General features: G+C 42.0%; 1 protein-coding gene across 5 annotated transcripts in view; it reads right to left on the reverse strand.

Annotated features, from left to right (window-relative positions):
- Nucleotides 1-706: 706 nt before the first annotated feature.
- celsr1a (cadherin EGF LAG seven-pass G-type receptor 1a) overlaps nt 707-25,849 on the reverse strand; it is a 96,223-nt gene continuing 71,080 nt past the window's right edge. Inside the window, exons 10-36 of one of the 5 annotated variants that reach the window (XM_080291965.1) lie at nt 25,135-25,301; nt 24,804-24,989; nt 24,607-24,720; nt 24,340-24,514; nt 24,054-24,195; nt 22,407-22,527; nt 22,071-22,254; nt 20,799-20,900; nt 19,094-19,188; nt 18,757-18,966; nt 18,392-18,575; nt 18,159-18,302; nt 17,895-18,075; nt 17,590-17,757; nt 17,357-17,483; nt 17,060-17,260; nt 13,069-13,243; nt 12,392-12,504; nt 11,425-11,504; nt 11,189-11,315; nt 10,937-11,062; nt 9,776-9,903; nt 5,582-5,682; nt 5,333-5,473; nt 3,537-3,803; nt 3,094-3,457; nt 707-2,291 (exon numbers count right to left, since the gene is read on the reverse strand). In XM_080291965.1, the coding sequence (XP_080148091.1) occupies nt 2,264-2,291; nt 3,094-3,457; nt 3,537-3,803; nt 5,333-5,473; nt 5,582-5,682; nt 9,776-9,903; nt 10,937-11,062; nt 11,189-11,315; nt 11,425-11,504; nt 12,392-12,504; nt 13,069-13,243; nt 17,060-17,260; nt 17,357-17,483; nt 17,590-17,757; nt 17,895-18,075; nt 18,159-18,302; nt 18,392-18,575; nt 18,757-18,966; nt 19,094-19,188; nt 20,799-20,900; nt 22,071-22,254; nt 22,407-22,527; nt 24,054-24,195; nt 24,340-24,514; nt 24,607-24,720; nt 24,804-24,989; nt 25,135-25,301 (4,151 nt within the window). In that variant the 3' untranslated portion in view covers nt 707-2,263. Of the gene's footprint in view, nt 2,325-3,093; nt 3,458-3,536; nt 3,804-5,332; nt 5,474-5,581; nt 5,683-9,775; nt 9,904-10,936; nt 11,063-11,188; nt 11,316-11,424; nt 11,505-12,391; nt 12,505-13,068; nt 13,244-17,059; nt 17,261-17,356; nt 17,484-17,589; nt 17,758-17,894; nt 18,079-18,158; nt 18,303-18,391; nt 18,576-18,756; nt 18,967-19,093; nt 19,189-20,798; nt 20,901-22,070; nt 22,255-22,406; nt 22,528-24,053; nt 24,196-24,339; nt 24,515-24,606; nt 24,721-24,803; nt 24,990-25,134; nt 25,302-25,849 lie in introns of all 5 variants that reach the window. The other 4 variants (XM_080291967.1, XM_080291966.1, XM_026146100.2 and 1 more) reach the window with 4 other exon arrangements.

Consider the following 25,849-nt stretch of genomic DNA (forward strand, 5'->3'; position numbering starts at 1 on the left):
TAGATAACGATTGGATAAACATTGCCTGGTCCGAATTGTCTCGATTTTTGCTGCAACAGAAATCGTCATAATTGGCATAAACATCATGAAAAAATTGATTCATCCTGCCTTGCATCAACAGTTTAGGCTAGTAATCGTGGCGTAATGGTGTGGGGGACATTTTCTGGCATTCCTTGGGCTCTTTAGCTCTCTGTAGTCCATGCTGCTTCCAGCAGGATAAGGCACCATGCCGCAAAGCTGAAATCATGTCAAACTGGTTTCTTGAGCACAACGATGAACACACTGTACTTTGTTGGCCTCCACAGTCATCAGTTTTCAACCCAATAGAACACCTTTGGGATGTGGTGGCATCATGGATGTGTAGCCAAGAAATCTGCAGAAACTGTGTGACGCTGTCATGTTAATATAGACTAAAACCTCTGAGGAATGATGAATCTGTAAGTGAAAGGGAGCCCAACCTGGTACTAGCATGGTGGAACTAATAAAGTGGCCAGCAAGAATATATCATGTCATACAAATGTGCGTAAAACTGGGAGCTCAGACCTTAAACCTAAGTGTAGAACTATGAAATGAGTAACTTCCAGTTTGTGTTACTCATCATTTGTTAAACCGCTAAACGTTGATGTTACCACATTTGCTTGACTGGTGCACATGTTTGAACCAGCCATGCTCCCTTCCGTCAAACAGACACGCTAAGACAACGCAATTTAAAAATTCATCATGTCATTGCTTTTTAATTTTACAGTCATACAATCTTTTTTTGTTTCTTTCCAGTGTCTCAAAACCATAAAAAATAAATATACATTATGTTACAAAACATTTCCAGTGTCTCAGATTATACAAAAACACACATCTTATCAACAGCATTGATTACATAAGGGCAAAACACTGGGCGTGTACAGGATGTAAGGTACAAAGGCATTTAGCGACTGTACATTGTAAAATGACCTTTTACTAGCTGCATAATGCTTCAGAGCTGCTGTCATTTTGAGTTTTAACCCACATTTGAAAACTTAGCGATTAAAAGGCAGCATCAATTACGCAATTTCTGAACAGACCCGCTTAGTCTGTTTCTTACTTTTACACTACGAAAGATCAACAAATGGCTTTTTTTTATTTTATTTTAAAGATTCTGCACTAAAATGGAGTTAAACCGAGCTGACGGCCAACTCTAATCTGCTTATTCACCAGATCTCATGACTTTGGTAACCAGGAGTGTGTCTTGCATTGGATAAACAGGCTCGACAAACACTGGAAAACAAGGCTTCAGGTTCACAGTGCTCCAACTGCAAAGCTGAGTTTTCAGCAGAGGAGGAATTCCTCTTCATTCCACATAATTAAAGTTCATTTACACCGTACTCTTGCGTGTGTGCATGCACTCAAACACAACAGCAGCAGCCTGTGAATGCACCGCCGTAGAGTGGAAGTCCACTGTAGCCTTTTACAGTATTGTGTGAGCTTGTAAGGCCTCGATGCAGCATGAAGGCACGCGGCGCATATTTGTTGTTCTCTGACTGTTAGACCGGCGTACGATGTGATTTGTTCTTTTTTTTCACTACTGCGTTCTTGCTAAAACTGACATAGAAAATAGATCATTTCTTCTTCACTTTTTAAAATTATCTACATGTTACTTACACTCTAAATACACTGCACCGAGAGGCTGTGGAAGCCTTTCTTTAATTAAAACAAAAAAGAAGAGCACTTTGTGTTTCATAGCTCTGCCCAGCATGAACTGTGTCAGACATCTGAGGGACCTGCAGTCTTTGAAATCATTTTGGATTACAACTGTGACGGTACCAGCCTTTAGAGGTTCGTGAACAGTGATTATTACATCTGACACTTTGCTAACTTCACCTAAAGAAACAGAACATATTGATGTGCTCCTCGCCAACACTAGAGAAGAGCTTCATGTTAGGGCCCACAATGCATTCTGGGTGTCATTCTTCATCTTCCGACTCTTCCTAATGATTTCCATTAGTGGTTTTGGCACACGTGGCTCAACTGTGTCTTTACACAGTCCAGCACAGCGTTCCCTTTGTTATCGCTCACATCTCTGCTTATTTTCTCATCTAAGGCAGTCCTAACGTCTGCAATTAATACTGCTCGCCCGAGAAAGGAAACATGACGGGAGCGGCGATGCTGACAGGATCAGGCTTCTCTTCATCCATCCTTTAACACCTCTCCATCTTGCAACTTTTCCTTTCATGTTCCTCGACTCTTGGTCCCCTCAGCCCCGACCTGGCAGGTTGTTTAGCTCCTCCTCTCATAAAGGCAGGCTGGTCTGGGTTTGCCTAACAGGTCAGATCGAAGTCTCGTTACTGCCACTGTTAACAGAGGGGAACAAAAGGACAGGAGGGAGAGGAGAGGGAGGGGGATGCAAAGAGAAAGAAAAGAGGGGAACATGCAAGGTAAAATGAGTGCAGGGATGCGGGAGGGTCCTCATGCAGCATTTAATCAGGATGGTCGCAGTATTTCATGCTCGAGTTAAAGGAATATAGTCATTAAGAGGATTGTTAACACATTTACAGTTTAAAAACCAGGATAGCTTTATCCCAGTTATACTGGACATAAGGGTGCCATCAGTTTTCTCAACTTACTCGCAACAACAAAGCCTTTATGATGCATGCAATATTGCATTAGTTGGCACTGTGATCAGCTTGATTGTTGCTCATTTAACTGTAAATAGTGCTTGCTTGCAAGGTTTTTAAACTTCTACGAACACTGTTAAACTGATTTCGAATCTTTTATTTGTTGGACACACGCTCAGGTGTACTGAGCGGCACCGTTAGTGAGACCTCTCAGTTTCACATACTTGAGGCGTAAGGGTGCACTGTAGAAAACTGCTCAACATCAATTTCTAGGGGGTTAGACAAAGTGCTCCACATTTAAAATGTCAGTCACAATAGGGCCACACTCGTTTGTGTAAAACTGTCATGGCAGCACCTCGGCAGTTCTGTAAAACTTGCAAGCGTCTACAGTCACGGGGAGTCTGCAGCAACTTCCAGAAATCACACTGCAGTTTCCCCTGGAACTGCATGTATTAGTCACTACTGTTGCCATTAGTGCTAAAAACAAGCAGTATTCTTTTCTTACTCTGAGTCTGACTCATTGCCTCCGTTGACCGTCCCAGACTTCAAGTGCATGGCAACTCCGCCATTTGTCTCCCGGTAGATACCCCCTGGAGGAATCTGAGGTCGTGGGGCGACAGGCGGTTTGATGGGGGAGCCGCTCTCGTGGTTGCCGAGTCGGCTTCCTTCGTTGGCTTCCAACGAAGGCGTCCGGGACGACGGGGTCATGATGTTGACGGAGGGAGGGGCTGGGGAGGTGGTGTTGTTGTTGTTGGGGGGAGGGGAGGTGATGGTGGGCGAGTTGTAGTCGCTCAGCTTCTCCCTCAGACGATTCTTCATGTTCTTGTCGGTCAGCGGAGGAGGGTAGCTGATCTTATTCTTCAAGATGCCTGAGTGAGACGAGTGATTTGTGTGAGCAGGCGTGACATAAAGTCGATTCAGATCGGCTCTAAACACTTCTCCCCTCACCTTTTCTCTGCTCTGGCTGGTGGTTGCTGTTAGGCTGACTGGCAGGCGCTGAGTCTTTCATACTGGTAGGAGTCTGTCTCTCTCTCTCCTGCAGAGCCTCCCTCTCTCTTTCACCAACGTGGTTGAGCTTGTTCTCTGGGTGCAGCTCCACGTTCACCTTGGTCTCCACCCTCAGCCTCTCTGTCCCACCGGGGTCCTCGCTGTCACTGGCTGTAATGGCATCTGTTGGCCAGTAAGGCTTCACGTGATTAGATGTTGATTGCCCTGCTGAGAAGGGAAGAGAAAACTTCAATTTAATTCAACATCATATGAAGAAAAAGTGTTCATTAGAGCAAAAAGATGATATCTTAAAGGCACAGTCGATCATTTTTTGATAATTTAACAGAAAAAAACAATTCTACGAGGGCAATCCCAAAAGTAAGGTCTCCTATTATTTTAGAAATACAAACAACCATTTATTTTCCATAATATTTACCTAATTTTAAAGCTTGAAGACTTATTTATTTCTATAAATAATCGCTGTTTCGGTCGATGCATTTTTGTAAACGCTGCGGCAGTCATACCCTTGTAGGGTGGGGTGGGTGATGAAGTTCCAACCAAAGTTTTGCAGGAGAGCGACAGTTTGAGCAACGTGTGGACGCGTGGTGTTGTGGAGAATACTTACGCCCTTGCTCAGCATTCATCTTCTCTGGTTCTGAAATGCCCTTCTCAGATTTTCCCAGTACCTGTCAGCATGTATTGTGGTCCCAACAGGCAGGAAGTAAACCAACAATACCACCTTTTGGTCCCAAAACACAGATGCGCACTGTGCGTAAGCATTCTCCACAACACCGCGTGACGGTTTGCTCAAACTGTAACATCTCCTGCAAAACTTTGGTTGGAACTTCATCACCCACCCACCCTACAGTCCAGACTTCGCACCCAGTGAGTACGACCTGTTCCCAAAGTTGAAAGAACATTTGTCCGGAAGGCGATTCTGTGGCGGCGGCTAGCGGGTATGACATGGGCATTGTATAACTGTCACAGAGTCTACAAAAATTTATAGACCGAAATAGCCATTATGTAGAAAAATAAACAAGCCTTTAAAATTTAAAATGATGTAAATATTATGGAAAATAAGCTGTTGTTTGTATTTCTAAAATAATAGGAGCCCTTACTTTTGGGTTTGCCCTCCTATAACAATGAAGAATGCTCATAAATTATTAAATTATTAAAGTGAAAGCAAACTAGTTCTCACAAAATGTCATAAAATACGCAAGCTTATTTGTGTCCAAGTTACATGTACTTCAAAGAGAGTTTCACAAGTGCCAGCTAACAGCAGCTAACAGAGGCTAAGAGGAGCTAACAGAGGCTAAGAGGAGCTAACAGAGGCTAACAGCATCACTTACCAACAGAAAAGTTGCTCAAAAATCCTCAAAAACTCACCTCAGTATCACTGTCGTTGGACAAAAGTGAACTTCACTGATTTATATCAGACTCCTTTCAAAAAGTTTTACAGTCTTGCTCAGAGAAAATAAATGTGGACACTTTTCACCCTGCATTGACAGCTGAGGTAAACAATAGACTAACTGACAGCCTACACAGTTACTTTGTACACTACAGATGGTTTTAAGGTGACAAGGGGTAAAAACGTATTACTGCAAAATATATAATTAACCACATCTAATTTTTATTTCCCAATTTATTGCCGATGTAACAGAACTCAGCTGACAGTAATCTGCAATCAACTGAATCTTCTGCAATCTGTAGTGGGGAGAATTTTACACACTGTAACTTTAAGAGACTTGTGCATTTACCTTTTGGAGTGCTGTGAAGAGGCCTCTCGTTGTTCCACTTTGGCTTGACATCAATATCATTATCCTCGCTGTCGGAGGAGTGGGAGGAGGCATAGGAGGAGCTGTGTTCATCTACTGAAAGCTCGCTGTCTGAGTCAGAGTCTAATTGAAGAAATGATGGCGAAACAGACCAGTGAACAAATACAGTACATCAGTAAAACAGACCTGGAAATGAAACATTGGAAATGCAATTCAATATAAAAAGCTTACCATCTCCTTTGGTGCCATTTCTATGGAACAGAGGTCCATCCAGGTCCGTGTGGCCTTTAGCTGTTCCTGAAGAGCCACTGGGCTTCTGACCAGACTCCTCCCTAGAAAAACCAAGGACGGCATAGGCAGGCAAGAGAGAAACAGGAGCAGATGAACAGAGGTGTAGATTTAGAGGAGACACAGAGGGGAAGTACATCATTGCTGGAAGTTAATTCAAGCCCCAACTTGTGGTTTTACACAACTGATGTTTAACAGCTGATGCAGCAGACATCTCTCATTACAAAACATCTGGTACTGTTGATTGCCTTGACACAGACAAAGCGAATATGACATTTAGTTTGTGTGTGCTGCTGTTTGTCTAATGTCAGAAAGTCCCAGCTTGATCATTAATACTGAAAAAAATCGAATACAGGTTTACCCTCTCTTCATCAGTTACCGGTCGTGGTATAATTATTGCAAGAATTCAGAATTTTAGCATGTTTAGTAATCATTTAATGGATCAAAATGACAAATGGGTTACGTTTTTCTCTCCTCTCCCGTCCTCTCTGTCTGAAGCCGTTTATTCCAGGTTGGAATGAGAACTTGGCTGGAGGGCAAAAACTGCTACTAGAGACTCTGACCTGTCTGATGGCTGATCTAAGAGAAGCTTCTGGAAGCAGCTGAAGACGTGCCAACAGCTCCAGGGAAGAGGTATGCACGTCTACATTACATTCCTACCTCAACAGGTATAATTCCATCCCCCCTTCGTTTCTGCTTTTTTCTTTCCACATCTCTCCATTATTTTTCTCCTCTTCGTCTCTTTATAGTTTCCCCACTTTTTGCTCTCTTATCTGCTTCTTTCTACGCGTCACCTACAGACAGCTCGCCACATTTCTTCCCCCACAGCGTTACTACTCTTATTGACCCTAGAGTCAGCTCTTATTACCCAGATGACAGCTTTACGGGCTAGGCGTACAGTCAGACGAAAGTGTGATACTGTAAAGCGCTTAAAAACACCAGGTATATGAAACACAAGCCTACTGTAATGAAAGCATGTCAGTGAACACTGAACAGATACAGCTTGTAGAAGAGGGGAGATTAGCTTAAGATGACAAACATCTATATTTTGGCGCAGATTCATCTTTCAATGTCAACCTTTATAGATATATCAAGAACACACCTGTCACACAGTCAAACTTAGCTTTCTGATTTAGCTGTACTGCTCAAGATCAAACATGCTAGTAGTCTGTAGCTAGCTTGGACCACAAAGCTATATAATTATTATTGTGATGTATTAATGTTATGTCTTTAGTAAGTTCAGTTTGAAGTACAATAATTTCCAGCAAATTTCAACTGCAGAACATTGCAATAACGCATGTATTTAGAAATACCAAGCTAAAATTTTACTAGCTAAACCGGTGTTACTTTAGCAACATATGTAAAACTAATGGAGTTGGCAAGAACACCGTGACGGTTAAATTTTGAGATTAAATTTCATTCAGTCTTATCATCTTATACCAACATGTTCTCACTCCCAAAGCGCCAGGTGACAAATCTTCAGTATATTACGCTTCTGGGCACCGAACACGTCCCCATATTATGAGATTGATGAAACATGAGAACCGTTTGGAATGAATCCACACATGTACGTTTTACTTACAGTGGGGCAAAAAAGTATTTAGTCAGCCACCGATTGTGCAAGTTCCCCCACCTAAAATGATGACAGAGGTCAGTAATTTGCACCAGAGGTGCACTTCAACTGTGAGAGACAGAATGTGAAAAAAAAAATCCATGAATCCACATGGTAGGATTTGTAAAGAATTTATTCGTAAATTAGGGTGGAAAATAAGTATTTGGTCAATAACAAAAATACAACTCAATGCTTTGTAACATAACCTTTGTTGGCAATAACAGAGGTCAAACGTTTACTATAGGTCTTTACCAGGTTTGCACACACAGTAGCTGGTATTTTGGCCCATTCCTCCATGCAGATCTTCTCGAGAGCAGTGATGTTTTGGGGCTGTCGCCGAGCAACACGGACTTTCAACTCCCGCCACAGATTTTCTATGGGGTTGAGGTCTGGAGACTGGCTAGGCCACTCCAGGACTTTCAAATGCTTCTTACGGAGCCACTCCTTTGTTGCCCGGGTGGTGTGTTTTGGATCATTGTCATGTTGGAAGACCCAGCCTCGTTTCATCTTCAAAGTTCTCACTGATGGAAGGAGGTTTTGGCTCAAAATCTCACGATACATGGCCCCATTCATTCTGTCCTTAACACGGATCAGTCGTCCTGTCCCCTTGGCAGAAAAACAGCCCCATAGCATGATGTTTCCACCCCCATGCTTCACAGTAGGTATGGTGTTCTTGGGATGCAACTCAGTATTCTTCTTCCTCCAAACACGACGAGTTGAGTTTATACCAAAAAGTTCTACTTTGGTTTCATCTGACCACATGACATTCTCCCAATCCTCTGCTGTATCATCCATGTGCTCTCTGGCAAACTTCAGACGGGCCTGGACATGCACTGGCTTCAGCAGCGGAACACGTCTGGCACTGCGGGATTTGATTCCTTGCCGTTGTAGTGTGTTACTGATGGTGACCTTTGTTACTTTGGTCCCAGCTCTCTGCAGGTCATTCACCAGGTCCCCCCGTGTGGTTCTGGGATCTTTGCTCACCGTTCTCATGATCATTTTGACCCCACGGGATGAAATCTTGCGTGGAGCCCCAGATCGAGGGAGGTTATCAGTGGTCTTGTATGTCTTCCATTTTCTGATGATTGCTCCCACAGTTGATTTTTTCACACCAAGCTGCTTGCCTATTGTAGATTCACTCTTTCCAGTCTGGTGCAGGTCTACAATACTTTTCCTGGTGTCCTTCGAAAGCTCTTTGGTCTTGGCCATGGCGGAGTTTGGAGTCTGACTGTTTGAGGCTGTGGACAGGTGTCTTTTATACAGATGATGAGTTCAAACAGGTGCCATTCATACAGGTAACGAGTGGGGGACAGAAAAGCTTCTTACAGAAGACGTTACAGGTCTGTGAGAGCCAGAGATTTTCCTTGTTTGAGGTGACCAAATACTTATTTTCCACCCTAATTTACGAATAAATTCTTTACAAATCCTACCATGTGGATTCATGGATTTTTCTTTCACATTCTGTCTCTCACAGTTGAAGTGTACCTCTGGTGCAAATTACTGACCTCTGTCATCATTTTAAGTGGGTTAACTTGCACAATCGGTGGCTGACTAAATACTTTTTTGCCCCACTGTAAATCGTTTTGTAAAACACTATCTAACGTCATTAAAGTGGTGGTTAAGGTTAGGGATAAGGTTAGGGTTAGGGCCGGAATACATGGCTGGAACGTCTATTACCACGGGATCGTCGTTCTACTGGATTTCATCCACAATCCGGCGGGTAGCATAGGAACGCGGAAAGTCGGCTTTTGCGTTCTCATGGAAATCAACAAATCCCCAGTATATTACATCTCAGGAGTGAGAATGGGCTCCTTATACATAAACTCTAAAGCACATGGACTCTGTCTCCTCTGTGCTTAAAACTAACGTGAAGTACAATAGAAAAGAAAGCTTTACACATTTTGGCAGCACCTACAGTGGTGTGAAAAAAGATTTATGTCTAATTTTTTGTATATTTGTCATGCTTATGTTTTAGATCAAAGAAATTTTAATATCAGACAAAGATAAATTGAGTAAATACAAAAGGCAGATTTTGAATCATGATTTCTTTTATTAGGTTTGGCTTATTTCCCTTAATAAATCCACTCATCATTTGAAAACTGCATTTTGCATTTACTTGTACCACATCAAATTTCACATAAGCAATAGTAGAATCTAATCATCTAATTTAATAACACAGTAATATGGAGGAATATATGTCTATTTGTGTGCATTTAGTTTTTTGCAAACAGGCCATGCATTGGCAAATGTCAGTAAAATTTTCATGCAGAAGGTGCCAATATGTGGCAGAATGCATGTGGTGTAAGAAACAAGATACCTTTGGAGAATAAGGGTGGACAGGGCGTGTGTATACTTATGCAGCGCGTGTGTGTGTGTGATGCAGTAAGGTGTGTTAGTCAGTGTGAGACTTCTGCATCTCAGACATGCAAAAAGGGCACCAAAGAAAGAAATCTGAAAGGAATACCAAGACACGCTCATCACACAGCAGAGTGCAAAAAGCCATGCAGTCAGTCAGCGTGTTGTACCTGAGTGTGTAAGCCAGGTAGCTACTGCGGCTCTTGGCTGACCTGTCCAGTGAGACGGTAGACTCGCCAATGCCTGAACGGTACACTGCGCCGTCCTCTGTGTACATGTTGTTGCAGTTGAGAGAGCGCTGAAGATGGAGGAATATAACAAAGGTTATATTTTAAACAAGAGCTATGTGACCGAAAACCAAATTAAACAAAAGAGCATATAAAGAAATAAGAAACAATGTTGAATAACTTGATGAAATCTTAAAGATACATATTTAAATGTATCGATATATATGTATAGGGATGGGGATTGAGAAGAATTCAGCGATTCCATTATTGATATCACTTATCGATTCTCATTGGCGCCATTTTGAGAGAAACCACCATTGCTAAGGAGCAATAAAGAAATGACATTCATTCAAATGGATTGCATGCTGTGGTTTGAATGTTTGTTGAGGTACTTCCCCTCTTTGTTGGAGCCATTACTTAAAAAAACCAACACAAATCTCTTATGAGGACACACATCTCTAATAAAAAGCTGACTGCACAAAGCCAAGATGTAAACCAGCACAAAAGAGCGATCTCCATAGTGACACTGCTTTAGAAACGTGAACAGGTAGAAAGGGAGCAGCCTGACTGCTCATCTCGTTGTTGCCTGTTGAAGTTAAGGGTCTGGCTGTTGGGGTTGCGATTCACTCAGCTTTCGCTCTAAGTTCTTGGCTAGCTTAGCATCAGCATGCTGACGGCAGATGCTTATAAAGAACCGAAGTTGTGTTAGCAGCATTATGCAGTTGTTTCTGTCCTGGATGCAGTTTTCCACTTTACCATTTATCTCGTCCTTTAGTGCAACAAAAATAAAATAAATGTCCACATTACCAGAGGCCTGGTAATGAACTAATAATTTGATTCAGGTGTGTTGACCCAGGGTGAGATCTAAAACCTGTAGGACACCGGCCCTTGAAGCCTGGAGTTGGACACTCCTGCTCTATACTGAGTCGCTTTTTTCCTCCTCTGATACTTGAACTGAAATCAGCTGATTGTAGTGTGAGTGCAACTGATGAGTGCGATCAGTAGGCAGGCATGCCAACTGCTAACCGGTTTTCCACAAGAACTGGTTCTCGATTCCCATCCCTACTATATGCATGTATATAAAGTAAATGTTTGTTCACTTACTGTTAGCAAAGAGCCCCTTGTGGTGCTGGACTCGTCTTGTATGCTCTTCTTTCCTTTGAAGATGTTCTTGAGGTTTTTCCTCACCTCTTTGTTGAAGACCACATGGAACAAGAAAATGAAGACTCCCTGAAAAAAAGCAGGAGAACGTATGTATGTATTGCTGAGGAGAGTAAATAATCAAATGTGAATTGTTTTCAAAAGTGTGTGTGGATTATCTGTGCATCCAGAGCTCAGTGTGGGGTTAGCAGATACCTGCAAGCAGCTGAAGACAGCAAACAGGTAATGGAAAGTCATTACATTGCTGTTGACTGCCATTAGACCGAGCAGCCAGGTGGCACTGATGAGCACCAGAAGGAGGAAGGCCATACGTAGGGCAGGACTGCGTTGGGAAACATAAAAGTTTTAATAATGGTATAAAAAGACAAACTCAAGGTAGCAACTGGATCCTTTGATGTATGTGAAATGGCTAATGTGATGTGGGAACCTACATAGCTCCTGACTTCTCTACAGCCTTCTGTCTCCGACCACAGGAAGCCTTGGCAGCGAGAACAAAGATCACTATGTTCACCTGTAAGGGGAAGGAAAATATGGAGAATTTGAACTAATATGAATATAAATAAATAAATCTATGAAAAGCTCTTTTTACTCAACTGCTGATTGAGACATAATTAGCGTCTTTTATTATTTTAATGATATGTATGCATTGAGTCCATAGTAACTACATAAATTGCAAAAAAGTGCAATAAACTACAAAAAATTGAAAATCGTTTTTGTTGTTATTACATATATTTCTAGTTAGAGAAATTTAAGAGGTTTATCCCTCAAAACTGTAAATACAAAAAAGTTGTACGAAATAGTTTCTAGCCACAGGAAACTTATTTTGAGTGTCTTCATAGTTTTATTTTTGAGATACACCAATTTTTATATACTACAGGAAAACACAAAAATAAATATTATAATGCAAATTTGCAAAAACACAGCATGTGCATCAAAATAAACTATTTCCAGCAGTGCAATTTGAGTTCTAAGCATCCCAGAAACGATACAGGAAAGCACAAAGTCAAACATGACTTTTAAAAAACACCAATATAGCCTTATAAGGTTCTGAAGGAAAAAAACAACTACATTCTCCATGAAAATTATGTCACTTCCGGTTTCGGGCAGGTAATGGCGGACATGCAATAGTTCGTGCTGACGTCTATTCCAACATAGGAAGTGTTACAAACAACTGATCGGATCGGCAAAGCGTGTTTCTGGAATGGATGTGGAAGGAAACCGTGACCTAGGACAAACTGATGGTACAAGATGTAAGTACAACTCCTCCGGTTTGATATGCAAAAAAAATTATTGCGCTAGCTTACGTGGTTGCAGTTCTACTGGGATTTAAAAATAGTTACGCAAAACGGGGCATCCCCGTCACCAGTCTTAAAGGGTTAAAAGAGATATTGGACATACCAGCACGACTACAAAGATGGGCCCTGCAAAGCTCCAGATGAGTGTGTCATGGACAGAAAGCCAACAAAAATCTGGGTTTCCATAACCCTGAGGATCGAGGCCAACTGCCAAACCTACACACAAACACAATGAAAACACAGTGGAGAAATAACATTTTGATCAAATCAGTCTGACTTTATATTATTAAAATATTTTGGATTCTTTTTTTCAGTTACACATCATAATCGCTCACTAATTTTGTCACATTTGGACCTCCGTATATATTTTATATATCTATTTGCCTCTTCCAAAAACATAATCCAAGCATCCAGTGCTGACGAAATCACTATATCACACAGCATCTGGTAAGTGTTTAACAAATTTTATAAAAGTGACACAAGAGTAGCCCTAAAAGGAGGAATCAGACAGAAGGAAAACATATAAACATGACACAAATTGTTTAAATTATATATATATTATTTTTACGCCCTTCTTTTTTTCTCATTTTGACACAATGTGAGCATCTAAGTAACAACCATTTCCTTTTCATTGTTTCTCCTGCTGTCTCATTCAGCGATCTTCCCACAGGGATCATAGCCTTTTCAGAAAAGACGAGTCATGACACGAGTCTCCCGACAATCTGCCATCTCCTATCGCACTGTTGCTTGTCCTGGCGAACATGTGTGAGTGTAACTCACCAGTGATGATAGCCGGTATGCCCCAGCCCATGGCGTAGTAGAACCTCATGTGACCGTAGTTGATGTTCCGCAGCTCGGTCAGCATGCGGTAGATATGCAGCCCCTCCACGAACATCCAGGCAAAGGTGCACATGTAGAAGTAATGGAGGAGGATGGCGATCACGGTGCACACAAACTGCGAGTTTGTAGGACGGGAGAAAAGAAGAGAGTGCCAGACTTTTAGGTACAGAACAGTATCGGCCACTTTGGTTCTGCAGTACCATTAAATCTATATATCAGTGCACGAATCATCCAGCCTTTCAAAATAAGACAATTTTCTGTTTGTTCATCTTTGGATATTCAAGCAGACAACCGGGAAATAAACCATCCAATTTTTGAATATTTTTTAAAATCTTGAAAGCCTTGTCAATAAACTATTCAATTTGTCAAAAAAAGCGATAAATTCGTGAACTGACAGTAAACGTTTTTATGTCACAACGTCTTTTCGTAACACGGCAATGATTCAAACTGTCCCCACATTCCTGTATCTCCCCTCCTCCCATTTTGTGCTGTCTGGTGCTACAGTAGAAGAATGGTGTGTGTCAGTGAATGCTGAGATACGGTGTATTTTACTAATGTTTTGTATTGCTGTGGAGATCAGAGAAGAAGAAGGAGAAACTACTTTGACAGCGTTATAAATCATCCCTGGAGATGGCCCTGGGCACACACCGACAGCATTCCACTGCTCTGATGCACGTTTACCTACACACACACCTAAACTTTGCACGCACACTAGCAAGCGCTTAGCAAATCAAAGAGATGCAAAAAAACCCAAAAACCCCAAAGAGATTAAACTTTCTCTTTTAAGCATCTCCTTGCAGACTTGGCTTCCACTCCACAAAACAATACTCCATAAATATAAAGCAGCATGTGCTTTTACCACCTCATCCCAGTCAAAACATGGTGAGTCAGAACATTTGTACAGACCCAAAGACAAAACTCCCACAACTCCTCTGGCGCCTGTAAACTTACTTGCTTCTCTTTCGCTGTGGTGCATGTGCACATTTGTACTTTAGGGTAGCCACAGTTGAGAAAAGGGCAGTTAGTGATGAATACCGATACTCAAGCCGGTTCTGTCAGTCAAATCCAACTGTAAGCTCAGCAGTACATATGTGTGCATGTGTTTATTTTGACATCTGCAGATATCCTTTTCTTTTAGATTTATAGCAGGTTTATCGAAATGTGAAGGGGCTGCTGAATCACTCGTTGTAGGATTCATTTATGGGACCTAACCTTGAAATACGGGGCTGATTTGACATCTTCTGTCATGTGAATGATGAGGTGTGAGATAGTCGTAAAACCACCAGGGCTATGCCTCTTGAACAGGCTTCGCTTTCATCCCCGATTCATTACCACTGCAAGTACTATTCAGAAGCACATGTATATCTGTTTGACAGCTGGGGGTGGTAGTTACAACCCTCCATGGAGTTACAGGACTGACAGTGCGTCTCCCGATGCCTTGGGTTAAAACATCTGGTTTAACCAGACTACGTAAAGCTGACTCATTAACCTTTAACATGTTGTACTTACAAGGGTTAAGCTTTGAGGTGCTAGTTGTCCTTTTGAGCTGCTACTTATAGGCGGCGCTAGGATCACAAACCAGCACACAGAGATAAGTAAGGCAATGATCTTCTCTAACTCTTGGCTAAAGGGCAAAAAAGTACACCTTTAAATGTATCCTTATAGCTCCCTTTTTAAACCTGATTTCTTCTACTTGTCAATTAAGAGATTAATGGTGTTGTCTGTACCACAGACATTTGAGATTTTTTTATCAAGTAAAAACTAAAGCTGTTTTGGGAAAACCCTTGCCAGGACTTACCACCCTGAGGCCAGCTTTTAGAGACAGGTACCAGTCACAGCACGTCTCCACTACTGGCCCACAGAGGTTTGTGTATGTGTATGTCAACAGACTTCAAAGATATCCGATACCTTTTGATCCTTTACTGTATGTATATGGAACTGAGAGTAGTTACTAGCCATATCAGTGACTAACAAAGGCTTTTAACTCAATTAAGGTAGACTACATCCTCACATAAGATTTATCCAGGAATGGCAGCTCACTAACATGAACTTACACGAGGTTATATTGGAAAAGCAGTTTGGTAAATAGCACATTCCTGACTATTACAGTCATTAGTCGACAATCACAACGCATAATCTGTCAGATAAAGAAAGACTCTCAGGTAGGTCTTGGCCCATTAAGTCTTGTACTGCTCTTGTCAACCCAGCATTAGAGGGCTGCCTGAAGGAAAAACAAATATGGTAAGCTTCATGGAAGCTCTGATGAAGTAAACACCAGAGAGAAAGCTCTTTATCCCGCATCTCAGATGCCCCACACCACTCATGTTTGTAGCACATGACTTCATGGTCTGGTTTTTAGACCATGTACATATGTACTCTATCTTGCTTTACATGGTAACGATCAGAATTTAATCATGGTGTAATTTCTCCACCAGTAGTTTCTTATTATATACTGATCTTTCATAATGGAAACTACAATTCACTAAATAAAAGAGAAATGAGCCAGATTCACAGTGTCAAGAGTCTAATCCTAGAAATATTCCTACTGTGTGTCAACCAACCCACCTTTGTAGGGAATACTGAAGTATTCCCTGCAAAGGTGTGCAGTTTATTCTTTTAAGTTGTTAAATTGCAGCTGTGTATTTGGGGATGCTGTCTGCCAAATCCTGCACGTATGAAGGGAATCTGTAAAGAAATTACACGCATGGTTCGTTGGCTTTGTAACTGATCGTGCAGCTGCTGTGATGGGCTGTAGAGAGGAGCAGCCACACTCCTGAGTGAAAAGATCAGTTCTAATCTGACAGTGCATCATTCACAAGCTAGAACCTGCAGTCCAGCACGCTGTAAAACACTACACAGAGACATTTTCAAATACGTATTAACTCTTAATCGCAAAGGTTTGCTACTGATCAAAGATTTCCAGATGTGGGTAACAGTGCAGATGACGCTCTGCAGGAAAGGAGAAAAAGCCCATCATCAAAGCAGATTGGGATCTTAGGAATATAGAGGAATGTTTGTTAATTTATATAGCAATGGTATTTTGAGATTATTTCCCATTAAATATATGCTCATTTAAGCTGCTATCTTGACAAAAGATGTCACTACAGCAAACAATCCACATGTTCAGGTGTGTTACACTGGATCCCGTTCATGACACAACCTCGTAGGGGATTTGAATCTACAGCTGGAACTAAACCAGCCTACACTATGGAGCCACACACCATTACACACTGCAGTTAAATGGAACAGCTGCGCAAATAATGCTAAATACAGGACAGATTTAATTCTGGCACGTTAATATCTTTGTATTTCTTGAATTAATCAAATATGTCTGAAGAGGAAAACATGAATCTGAGAATACTGCACACATTAATTTACCATTTTTTTTTAAAAAGCAGTAATTATATATTTAAATTCTCAACTGTTTTAGTTAAAGTCATGGATTCCTGCAAAATCCAGGTCAACTTCAGCAAGAATTCTGTGGCAGAGGTCATTTTTTACCAAAATTCTTAAGCAGAGCTAGCCCATAACAGCTTTTTACCTTAATAACAACAAACAAACGGGGATGCATACACTGTGACATTTATATAGTTCAACTCACCGCTTAGTAATGAATGAAGAATTTGAAAAACTGCTGCTAGTCAATAACTTTTCAATGGTAAGCCAAAAGTAAATGATAATTATAACTAATTATCCAAATATTTAATAAACACTGCTAGCTAAAATGTCCACCTCTAAGAAACTGAAGCAAACTAGAATCGAATCATTGTCATAATTCGCTTCAATTAGGAGAAAGATTATTGTTGATGAAGAAATATTCATATGACATAGGAAGCTCACATGACAGAGCTACAGGACATCTGACAAAGACGGCTGGGAATAACCGTGCAAGATAAAAAACACTTTGCAGGAAAAAAAAAAAAGCACTTACCACATTGTCAGTCTGGTTGATGCCCAGGAGGAAGACAAGCTCGGAGAAGAAGAGCGCTGCCACCAGGTTCCTGTGGATGGCGTGGAGGTTGGTACGGAGCCTGCGCAACAGGCACAGCAGGATGAAGGTGATCAGCAGGAGAAACAGGGACACGGAGACTGTGGTGTACGTGACGATCTTCAGAGGCAGGACATCGCCGTGCTGTGGAGAGCAGTTCCAAGACAGCGAGTTGGTGATCAGTAACAACCACTAGGTGTTTTAAAACGAAACTGAAATGAGAGAAGTTTTAAGCTCTACCTCTCTTTTGGAAATGTCCATCAACACAGCAAAACTGGTCATGTGGTTACACTGACAGCTAATGTGGGTGTTGTTCCTGTTGAGCACCTCGCAGCCTTTAGAGGACCAGCCGCCTGTGCCTCCGCTCCTAAACACGCCAACGAACACAAGCACAGGTGAGACCAGTAATGTATACTCTTAAAGCCATGTGAAAACAATTCATTTAACTACAATGTATTTCAAATTTAACTCACCCGACTGAGTGGTCCCAGAACACGCAGACGGGTTTGGTTCGCTCCTCTGTCTCCAGCAGGGTGTACTCCAAGATGACCGGGGGGTCCAGGACGGTAGGAAGAGGCTGACCTTCGCTGTGGATCGTGGCGCTCACGATGGCTGTGTTGATCACCGGACGGTTGGGGACTCTGGAAATACACATTGTACACTAACATTCGCATAAAGTTTTCTCTGCACCTTCTGGTGTTCACCACTTGTTCATTCTGAGCAAGAAGTCAAGCACAATAGCAGTAGATGGCTTTCACAGAGGTCAGCCATAGTTTACCTCAGACTCCTGCGGTCTGCGTCGTATCTTTCAGGAAGGAGCTTTCCCAGCGACTTGTACACTATCACCACAGCAACAGGCAGAGGGGCAGGTGGCTCGAGATGGCGGCGTTTCCTATCTGAAACTGTGTGCTCCTCCTCTAGGACAGCTTCTGTCTGAGCTGGAGGGGCAGGAGTGGGCTCTGCTGATGTCAGAAAGAAAGAAGATGAAGCTTTAAAAGCAGAAAAAAATTTAATCGAGGTCTGATTGAGGCATCGTTCCCACCTTTGTTTCCCTGAGTACCGATATTAAACTGTGGGAAGCGGACAGAAGACCCGAGCTCTTTGGGGTAGGCCTCCTGGATTTCCTGGAAGCGAGGAAATGTTGCCCTCTCTGGATTCGACACATCCAAGTAGTCCACAGTTAGAACTGAAATAAACAGGAGACACAGTAAAGACTTGTGTTATCGTTTTTTTCCCGCAGCTGAAGCACAATTCAATTACAGTTTGGAGACTCACTCATGTTTTCAGTGACGATGGTGAAGGGCTTCAGGTAGGTTTTCCGGACATTCTGTGCCAGCGTGCTCGCGTAGTCCTCAAAGTTTCGGAGCAAATGTGCGGTCCCGCTCTCTGTCCTTTGGATTTGGTCCCAGTGGTCCTTGGTGTTGGGATCCAGTATGGCGCTGCCTGCTCGCACCAAGTTCTGGAAAAAACACAAATTGCCAAGCTACGATTGAAAAAGGAATTTATATATTCAAATAAAAGCAGTAATGGGTAAAGTTGTTCACCCAGTGAGGATCAACCAGTGGAGGGCAGCATGCCACCAGTGTTCCCAGTGCTCACATCATATATATTTTTTATAATAATTAAGTGCATAAGGCTACCTCATTAAACTCTGCATCCTTCATGGCGGTGAGATCAAACCCGGCCTGGCGGCTTTCGTACTGCAGAACATAATTCAGAAGCTGGGCGGCCATCTTCACGTCATTGCCGTAGTAATGTGACGTGTTATTGGTGGCACTTTGAAGCAAACGCACAATGGTCTTGGAGCGTTCGCTGTCCATCCTTGAACTGTTGCGGCGGAGATCGTCATTCTAGAAAAAGAGAGTGGAGGATGTAAAGAGAGGGAGAACGGGCAGGTCAAGGTAGGGAAAAGCTCCTCGGGTTCAGTCTAATAAAAGCCCCTGTCTGCTTTCATGCTTATTTCTGTCTTTTATTCACCAGTTTTTTCAGATGTGTGAAGGCGACGGTGGTGCAGTTGAAGAGCTCAGGTGCCAGCCAGCCCTTCTCATCACTACAGTGGCGGATGGCAGTGCCTGGAAAAGAACAAATAACATAAAAAAACAGAGGACATGGAAATCAATTTCCTCACAACTGTTACCAACACATGAAGAGAGAAGAAAACACTGTGGGGAAATTCTGTTCTATAGCATTAAAATTATGCATTTGTGCAGTTACACAATTAGAGATTTTGCATTGAGGTACAAATTTGCAAAAAGGGGCAAAAAGTGTAAGTGCAATCATGTCAGAACATTTGACTGTTCTACTATGATCACATATTTTCTCGCTTACTTTAGAGATTTAGGTTTTATTACGTGTTTGTCCATGTATGTTTTTTAAATAACGTATTTCATATCTTAACTACTTAACAACTTTTTATTGTTGCCTCAAACAGTTTTATTATCTTAAAATACTTTTCTTTCACATGAAATTAGATATGAACTGCATGTTATCTGTTTGTACGGAGGAACGAAACTGACAACATTATAAAACCAAAACAAAATAAACACAATTACATGAATAAATGTATATGCCATTAAATGCATCAAAGGTAATATTAAAAAATCATAGACATTATTGAATGTATAAAAGGCTACATAAAAAACTATATAGTTATATAATTATACAGTCCTGTCTTGCTTTTTTCATTTTGTATTTAATTATTCAATATTTGTTTCTAATTTTAATTTGTTTGTATCTTTTAATAGATTAGCTGGAGGCAACTATTTTGTATGGTAACCAGTCAGATAACAGGGACAAACTGACTTCCCAATAGACTTTGAATAACAGCCTCCTCACTTATATGAAGAATAAATGAAATTTAAAAAAAAAAAATGGGTAAAACAAACATAGCAACGCAAAGGGAAAATTATACAGAACATATACATTTAAAATGTCACACTTTATATATTTTAAATAATTTAAAACACATTAATGATCACAACTAATTATACCATTCATTTTTGAACAGCAATTTTTCAGAAATTTATTTCTTAGTTATTTTTTGATTTTGTTAGTTAAGAAAGATTTGACTGGGCTAGTAAGTAGTATTAAGTACTACTAGTAGTATAGTAAGGATACACATTTTTTAAAAAGGCACAGCAAAAAACTCCAATCAGATCGTGATCAGAACTGTTCTGAAGATTTGCAGCACTTAAATACCTGATGAATGTAAGACCATTCGTTCCAGTCTCAGTGCTTAAATGTAAAACTACACCAAGTTTTTACAGTCAGGTGGTGTTTGGGAAAGTCTCACTGTTGTAAAGGGAGAAATGCCTGCCACTTGGAGCTAAAGGAGGGCACTGAGCAATGCTCACAAATAAATTCCCTATTGAGTGCTGGGAGACAACAAAAAGGGCACCATGGTGACTGCAGTTACCAAGGGAGTAACCAGGAAAGAGGCAACGTTTTACTGGGACAGGTCACTGACCTCGACTCTTGAGCTCACCTTTCTCATACGCACAGTGAGCAAGAGGAATGGTATCGCCGTCAGCTCTTAATGTACCTGACGTACCTTTACACACAAACCTCTACATGATTGGCTGGTTAAAAAGCTCCTCTGGACTCATGAACCAATCAGGGTGCTTTATTGCTGTGTTGTTAAGCCTTGGAGAGTGAAAGACAGTGTGCAGTTAAAAGTACTCACCAAAAGATCCTTCGGGACATTTCATAGCAGCAGGGCGTCCAAATTTTGTCTTGGGCCACCAGATGCCAGAATCAAAGGCCTTTGGGCAGCCCTCATACACCACTGTGGACAGGAGGGTAAGGCTTAAGAACAGTCTTAAAACACAGTAATTACTTTTTATATTGCACGTGGTATGATGCTTAAACTGGGCCTGCTAAAGACAAATGCCAAACTGAGGTTCAATCAGCTAAAAAACAAAACAAAAAAGCATCGCTTTAAAAGGCAAACGTCCGACCCGGCTGATCCGTTTTAACCACCTTATAAAACAGCCAGACGGAAAAACACACAGAAATTCAACCAAATTAATCCTGCAGAGCTGTTGCACAAGCTGCAAGACATAATTCATGTCAGCGTATTTGACAGCCAGGACAAACCAGATTTGGACCTGCAAGCTTGCACAAGCTATGATACATAACTTAGCCAGTGTACTTACTCCAAGCTTCTCCATTAAATACAATAAGAATAATTAAAATAAGGAGTGGTTGAAGGTCTTTTTTTTTTTAAACCAAATTAACTGTGAAGCTGTGTTTAGTCCAGAACAGATATTGTGGCATGAGGTCTATTAAAGGCAGCTACATCTTAGAGTCTTATGAATCTGAAAAAACGCACTAAATCCACTCCAACATTTTGGCTAAACAACAATACTCAGACCATGGATTAGGGTTTCATGTCCTTTAAAAGTCCAAGCACGTTCTCAGCCTCCAAAAGGCTTCCTATTAGGTCAAACAGTAAGCACACTGACATTCATTTTCTGTTCGGGGGCTTTGTCTTCTGTTCATCTCTACTGTATTGTGTGTGTGCAGTCCCGGTGCCAAGTTAGCCACTGAGCCAGACTTGCCTCTTCTGCATGACTGGGTGGTGACAAAGATGCAAAGTTAGCTCGACTGCAGCACCAGCAGATGTGAGCGACACCATTTGTCTCTTTTTGACGCTTTGTTGAAGGAGCCGGACCCAGTTTGTGAACCGAGAACAGCTAGAGTTAGAATGCACCCGACTTTTGAAATGACCTTTTATTACTGTCCCCTTTAGTTATTCTGATCTGACCTTCATGGTGTCCCTTTTCATACACAGTTAATTATTCATGGGCTTCTATGGGACTCAATAAATGTCTATCTATATTGCATCCTGATTTATTAATTTTTAATCCTTATTCACAGAAGTTGAAGTGTACTCTTTTATAAAGGCTAATTAATCAATGATATTTCTACCTTCTCAAATATTTCTTTCACATACCTTCGCATCCAGTGGGAGTGACTTCAGCGAAGGGATTATCGCACTGGTTGCACTGACGACCGATAACTCCTCCCTTGCAGGGACACTGCCCAGTGATGGGGTCGCAGGTTCGAGACTCAGAGCCTATAGGGAAACAGTCACAGGGGTAACAAGCGTCCTCTCCCTCTGGACGATAGTGATTATCCTGCAGGAGGTTTGGGAGAGAAGACACACATCACTGAGCAGGGAGGAGACTTTGAATATTACATGAATTTGCTGCTAATATGAACTAAAAACCCCCTTCAAGAAGAAACACCGTAATATTTGTAAAATCTCTCTTATTATGTACGTATTTACCTTGCAGCGGCACTCCCCGGTGGTCTTGTTGCAGTTTTTATGAAATCCTCTGCTTGTGTCACAGTTACACGGTCCACACATGGGACTGCCCCACCAGCCCTCGTGACATTTCTCTTCCACTCTGCCATTAAAGACAACAGTAGATGTCAAAATCAAACGCAAACTGCAAAGTACAATTACACGGAACAGAGATAAGGGTGTCGTGGCCAAGGCGTGCCCTTCTCTCCTCAACCTCTTTTCTCTGAAGATCAGCATTAGCTCATAGCAGGTTAACTTGATAAGTATAATTCAAGTGATTTGATTATGTGATTATTGTTATTTGATTTGACTTTTGGTTGCTCCGGCTAAACTTTAATAAAATATACTGGAGTCAAAAAGTCTAAATTGTGGACATTACCTTTTTAACCCTTGTGAAACACTAAAGGCGAAAACCTGTGTATTATTGTAACATTACTCAAAGGGTGAGGGGCGGGGCTTGACCAGAGGGCACCCTCGGCAACCACACCTTCAGTGGTAGTAGGACTGACAGAGTCTCCTCCCCGGCTCCATCCAAGCTACTGGAGAATACTCATAGGATCAGAGACTTTTTAAACAGAGAGCCAGCTCCAGACCTTCCTGTACTGGGTTTTGCCTGGTCGAGATCTGGTACCAGTCTGATTCCAGTTAAAGACACAAATCCTCTTTGGGGTTGCATCAGGAAGAGCATCTGCTTTAAAACGCTTCCAAATCAAACATGTAAATCTACCTGCTATGGTGACCCCTGTGACCAGGGTGTGGCTGAAAGGAGCTTTTCTAAAAAGCCATGCACTGCGTGATCTGGTTGTGACATGCTGCTGACTCGGTATCAGCGCCTACAATCAGACAAACCGTCGATTATCTCCTCAGTTTATCACCAAATAAACAAATCTACAGTAAACTTCCTCTACACTTTTAAGCCAGTCACTCAGACACACACGGACTTTCTTTTTCTTCCTCGAGATGCGATCACTGCTGGTGCAATGCGATCTGACGGAGGAAGAGCGGCAGGATGAGGGAAGCAAAGACTAAACACCTGTGGAGGAGCAGTCAAGCATTCAGGGGGAATCCCACATCCTGCTTAAGACAGGAAGTGATGCGTGTCATAGGGGACAGGGTTCACAGGGAAATGAGTGATTCTCGATCGGGGCTGGCTACTTTGCAGAAATGCTTACACCACTGCTCGACTAATTCCCAAATAAATGGCTGATCTGTCCCTCTCTCACTCTCAGGCACCCATACACACACTGTCAGGCTCGGATTACTGACTAATAAAACTCCCCTGAAGGACCGGCAACAATACAGAATGAGAAAGAAACCTCGGTGAACCAAAGAGGATTAATGAGCTTTGTCGGAGGCAATATCCATGTTTAGTCTGGTTTGTTTATAACATCTGGATATTGTGTCTCGCACACAGGTCTGCTTTCAGTCTGCTAGCAAATTGATTCCATGTTATTAACATTTTATTACCATCTCAATTCACCAGAGCCAATGGAAGTATCTGACCTGGAGCCTATCTTCAAAGCTACCATTCAAATATCACTGCATTGCTCCAGTGGCGTTATACAAGTTGTACATGTGGTGTGCAAGAAAACCCTTCTCCCTGCTTGCTCTCAGAAAAAAAAACCTTACTTGTTTTCACAGTACTGGCCGAAGTAATTTTGTCCACATTCGCAGGTGTAGCCGTGGGAGGAGCTTGGTTTGCGGACGCACGTAGAAACGTGCTCACAGGGGTTGAGCTTACAAGCGTCCACGCACTGTTTCCCAAAGTAGCCTGCAGGAAAGACAGACAAACAAGAACTGAATTCAAGCCTAAAGGCGTGAAATACAGATGTTTACGTTCACACACTTTCTTAATAGGCAACGTATTGAGCTTTCTCAACCAACTTATGTATGTTTTTTTGCTTGTGCATCTTACCTGGGTCGCAAGCACAGGTGTGTGTGCTCCAGTCGTCAATGCACTGGCTATTCTCTGGGCAGATGTTGGAGTCGCACGGGTCAGCCAGATCACAGCCGTTTTCCACACGGATCTTCAGGCCCTGAGCCATGTTCACATTGGCCACGTTGTTGGATGTCTCACCCATACGCACACCCTAATGGATAGCACACATTCATGAGGGAGACGATCAGGAAAGAAGGTTGAAGAAGAAATAAAATGCGACATTTAAAGTGCACGCCCACCCACCTGTATGCAGCCAACAAATCCCTTGATGACATCGTTTCTCTCCCCGGGCAAACCTCCAACATGAAGAGTTTGCAGCTTGAGGCCTGGGAGGTCATTGCCGATCTCGACTGACTTCTGCTTAAAAATAAGACAATAATTAAAATTAATACAACCTTTCTTGACTACCTTTATCATCTCTAAAGGAAGACGCCCTGTACCTCATACATGCCGTAGTCCAGAGAGACAGCTGCCATGTATTTGATCTCCTTGCCATCTTTGATGCTTTTCAGTTCAATCAGCAAGTGGTGCCACTCCCCGTCATTGACACGCACTTGAGGAAAGCTCAGGGATGCCACCAATTGGTGCCTCAGCAACACTTCCATATGGACCCGCTGCTCACTCACCTGGAAGGGAGTGTGGGGGGGGGGGGGGGGGGGGGGGTGCAGAAACTGAGAACTTCCCACTCATTTTAGAGGTAGTCTAGAACCTGTATACAAGCTTAAATTGCAAACTGCTGAGGGTGACAATTTTTCCAACAATGCTTCTTACCATGAGGTTGATGGTAGAGGAAGGCCCAGCATTGACCTGCATCAGGGTGCCAGCAGGACGCCGGGTGCGGAACATTAGGCCAATATACCAGGGAACAGCAACAGTGATGTCCGGGTTGCTCCAAGACACCAGTGCCTCTCCGCCAAAGAACTGAGGTGATGGCATCACTGGGAGGGACGAGAATCAGGTCGTACGCACAAACACATTAGTGTTGGAAATAAATGTGTTTAAAAGTCAGATGAGAACTGTAGGAACTACATATGAATCAACGCAGCATTAAGCATAAGAAAACATTTTCTGTGCTGTACATAGCAACCATAGGTAAATAGCAGCAATGACTTTTCTGTAGTTTTTTGGGTTCTTTTTAGCTTTACACCTTTTTTTCTTATTTGTGTATTTGTCTATTTTTAGATATCATTTAAAACACGCAGTTGCTTTAGTTCGTTTACTTCTATAATTTGGTTGCAGTGTTGAAATGATGAGTTTTTTTCCAGCATTTACGTTCCAGCATGTCATATAATTACTACTTTATTCTGGAAAATAAAAGATTACTTCCCAAAAAAATTCTTCTATGAGCATAGTTAAAAAGAATTCTTAAAGTCTAATTAAACTCCTACAGATGCGAGTTTTTATCTAAGCTCTAATTTGATGCTGAGTAAGCAAACAATGTCCTCGAGCTGTCTGCGCTCCTGAGGGTCGATCTCAGTAGGGCACG

This window comes from Astatotilapia calliptera, chromosome 17 (genome assembly GCF_964374335.1).
Source record: "Astatotilapia calliptera chromosome 17, fAstCal68.1, whole genome shotgun sequence".
Classification (NCBI taxonomy): Eukaryota; Metazoa; Chordata; class Actinopteri; order Cichliformes; family Cichlidae; genus Astatotilapia; species Astatotilapia calliptera.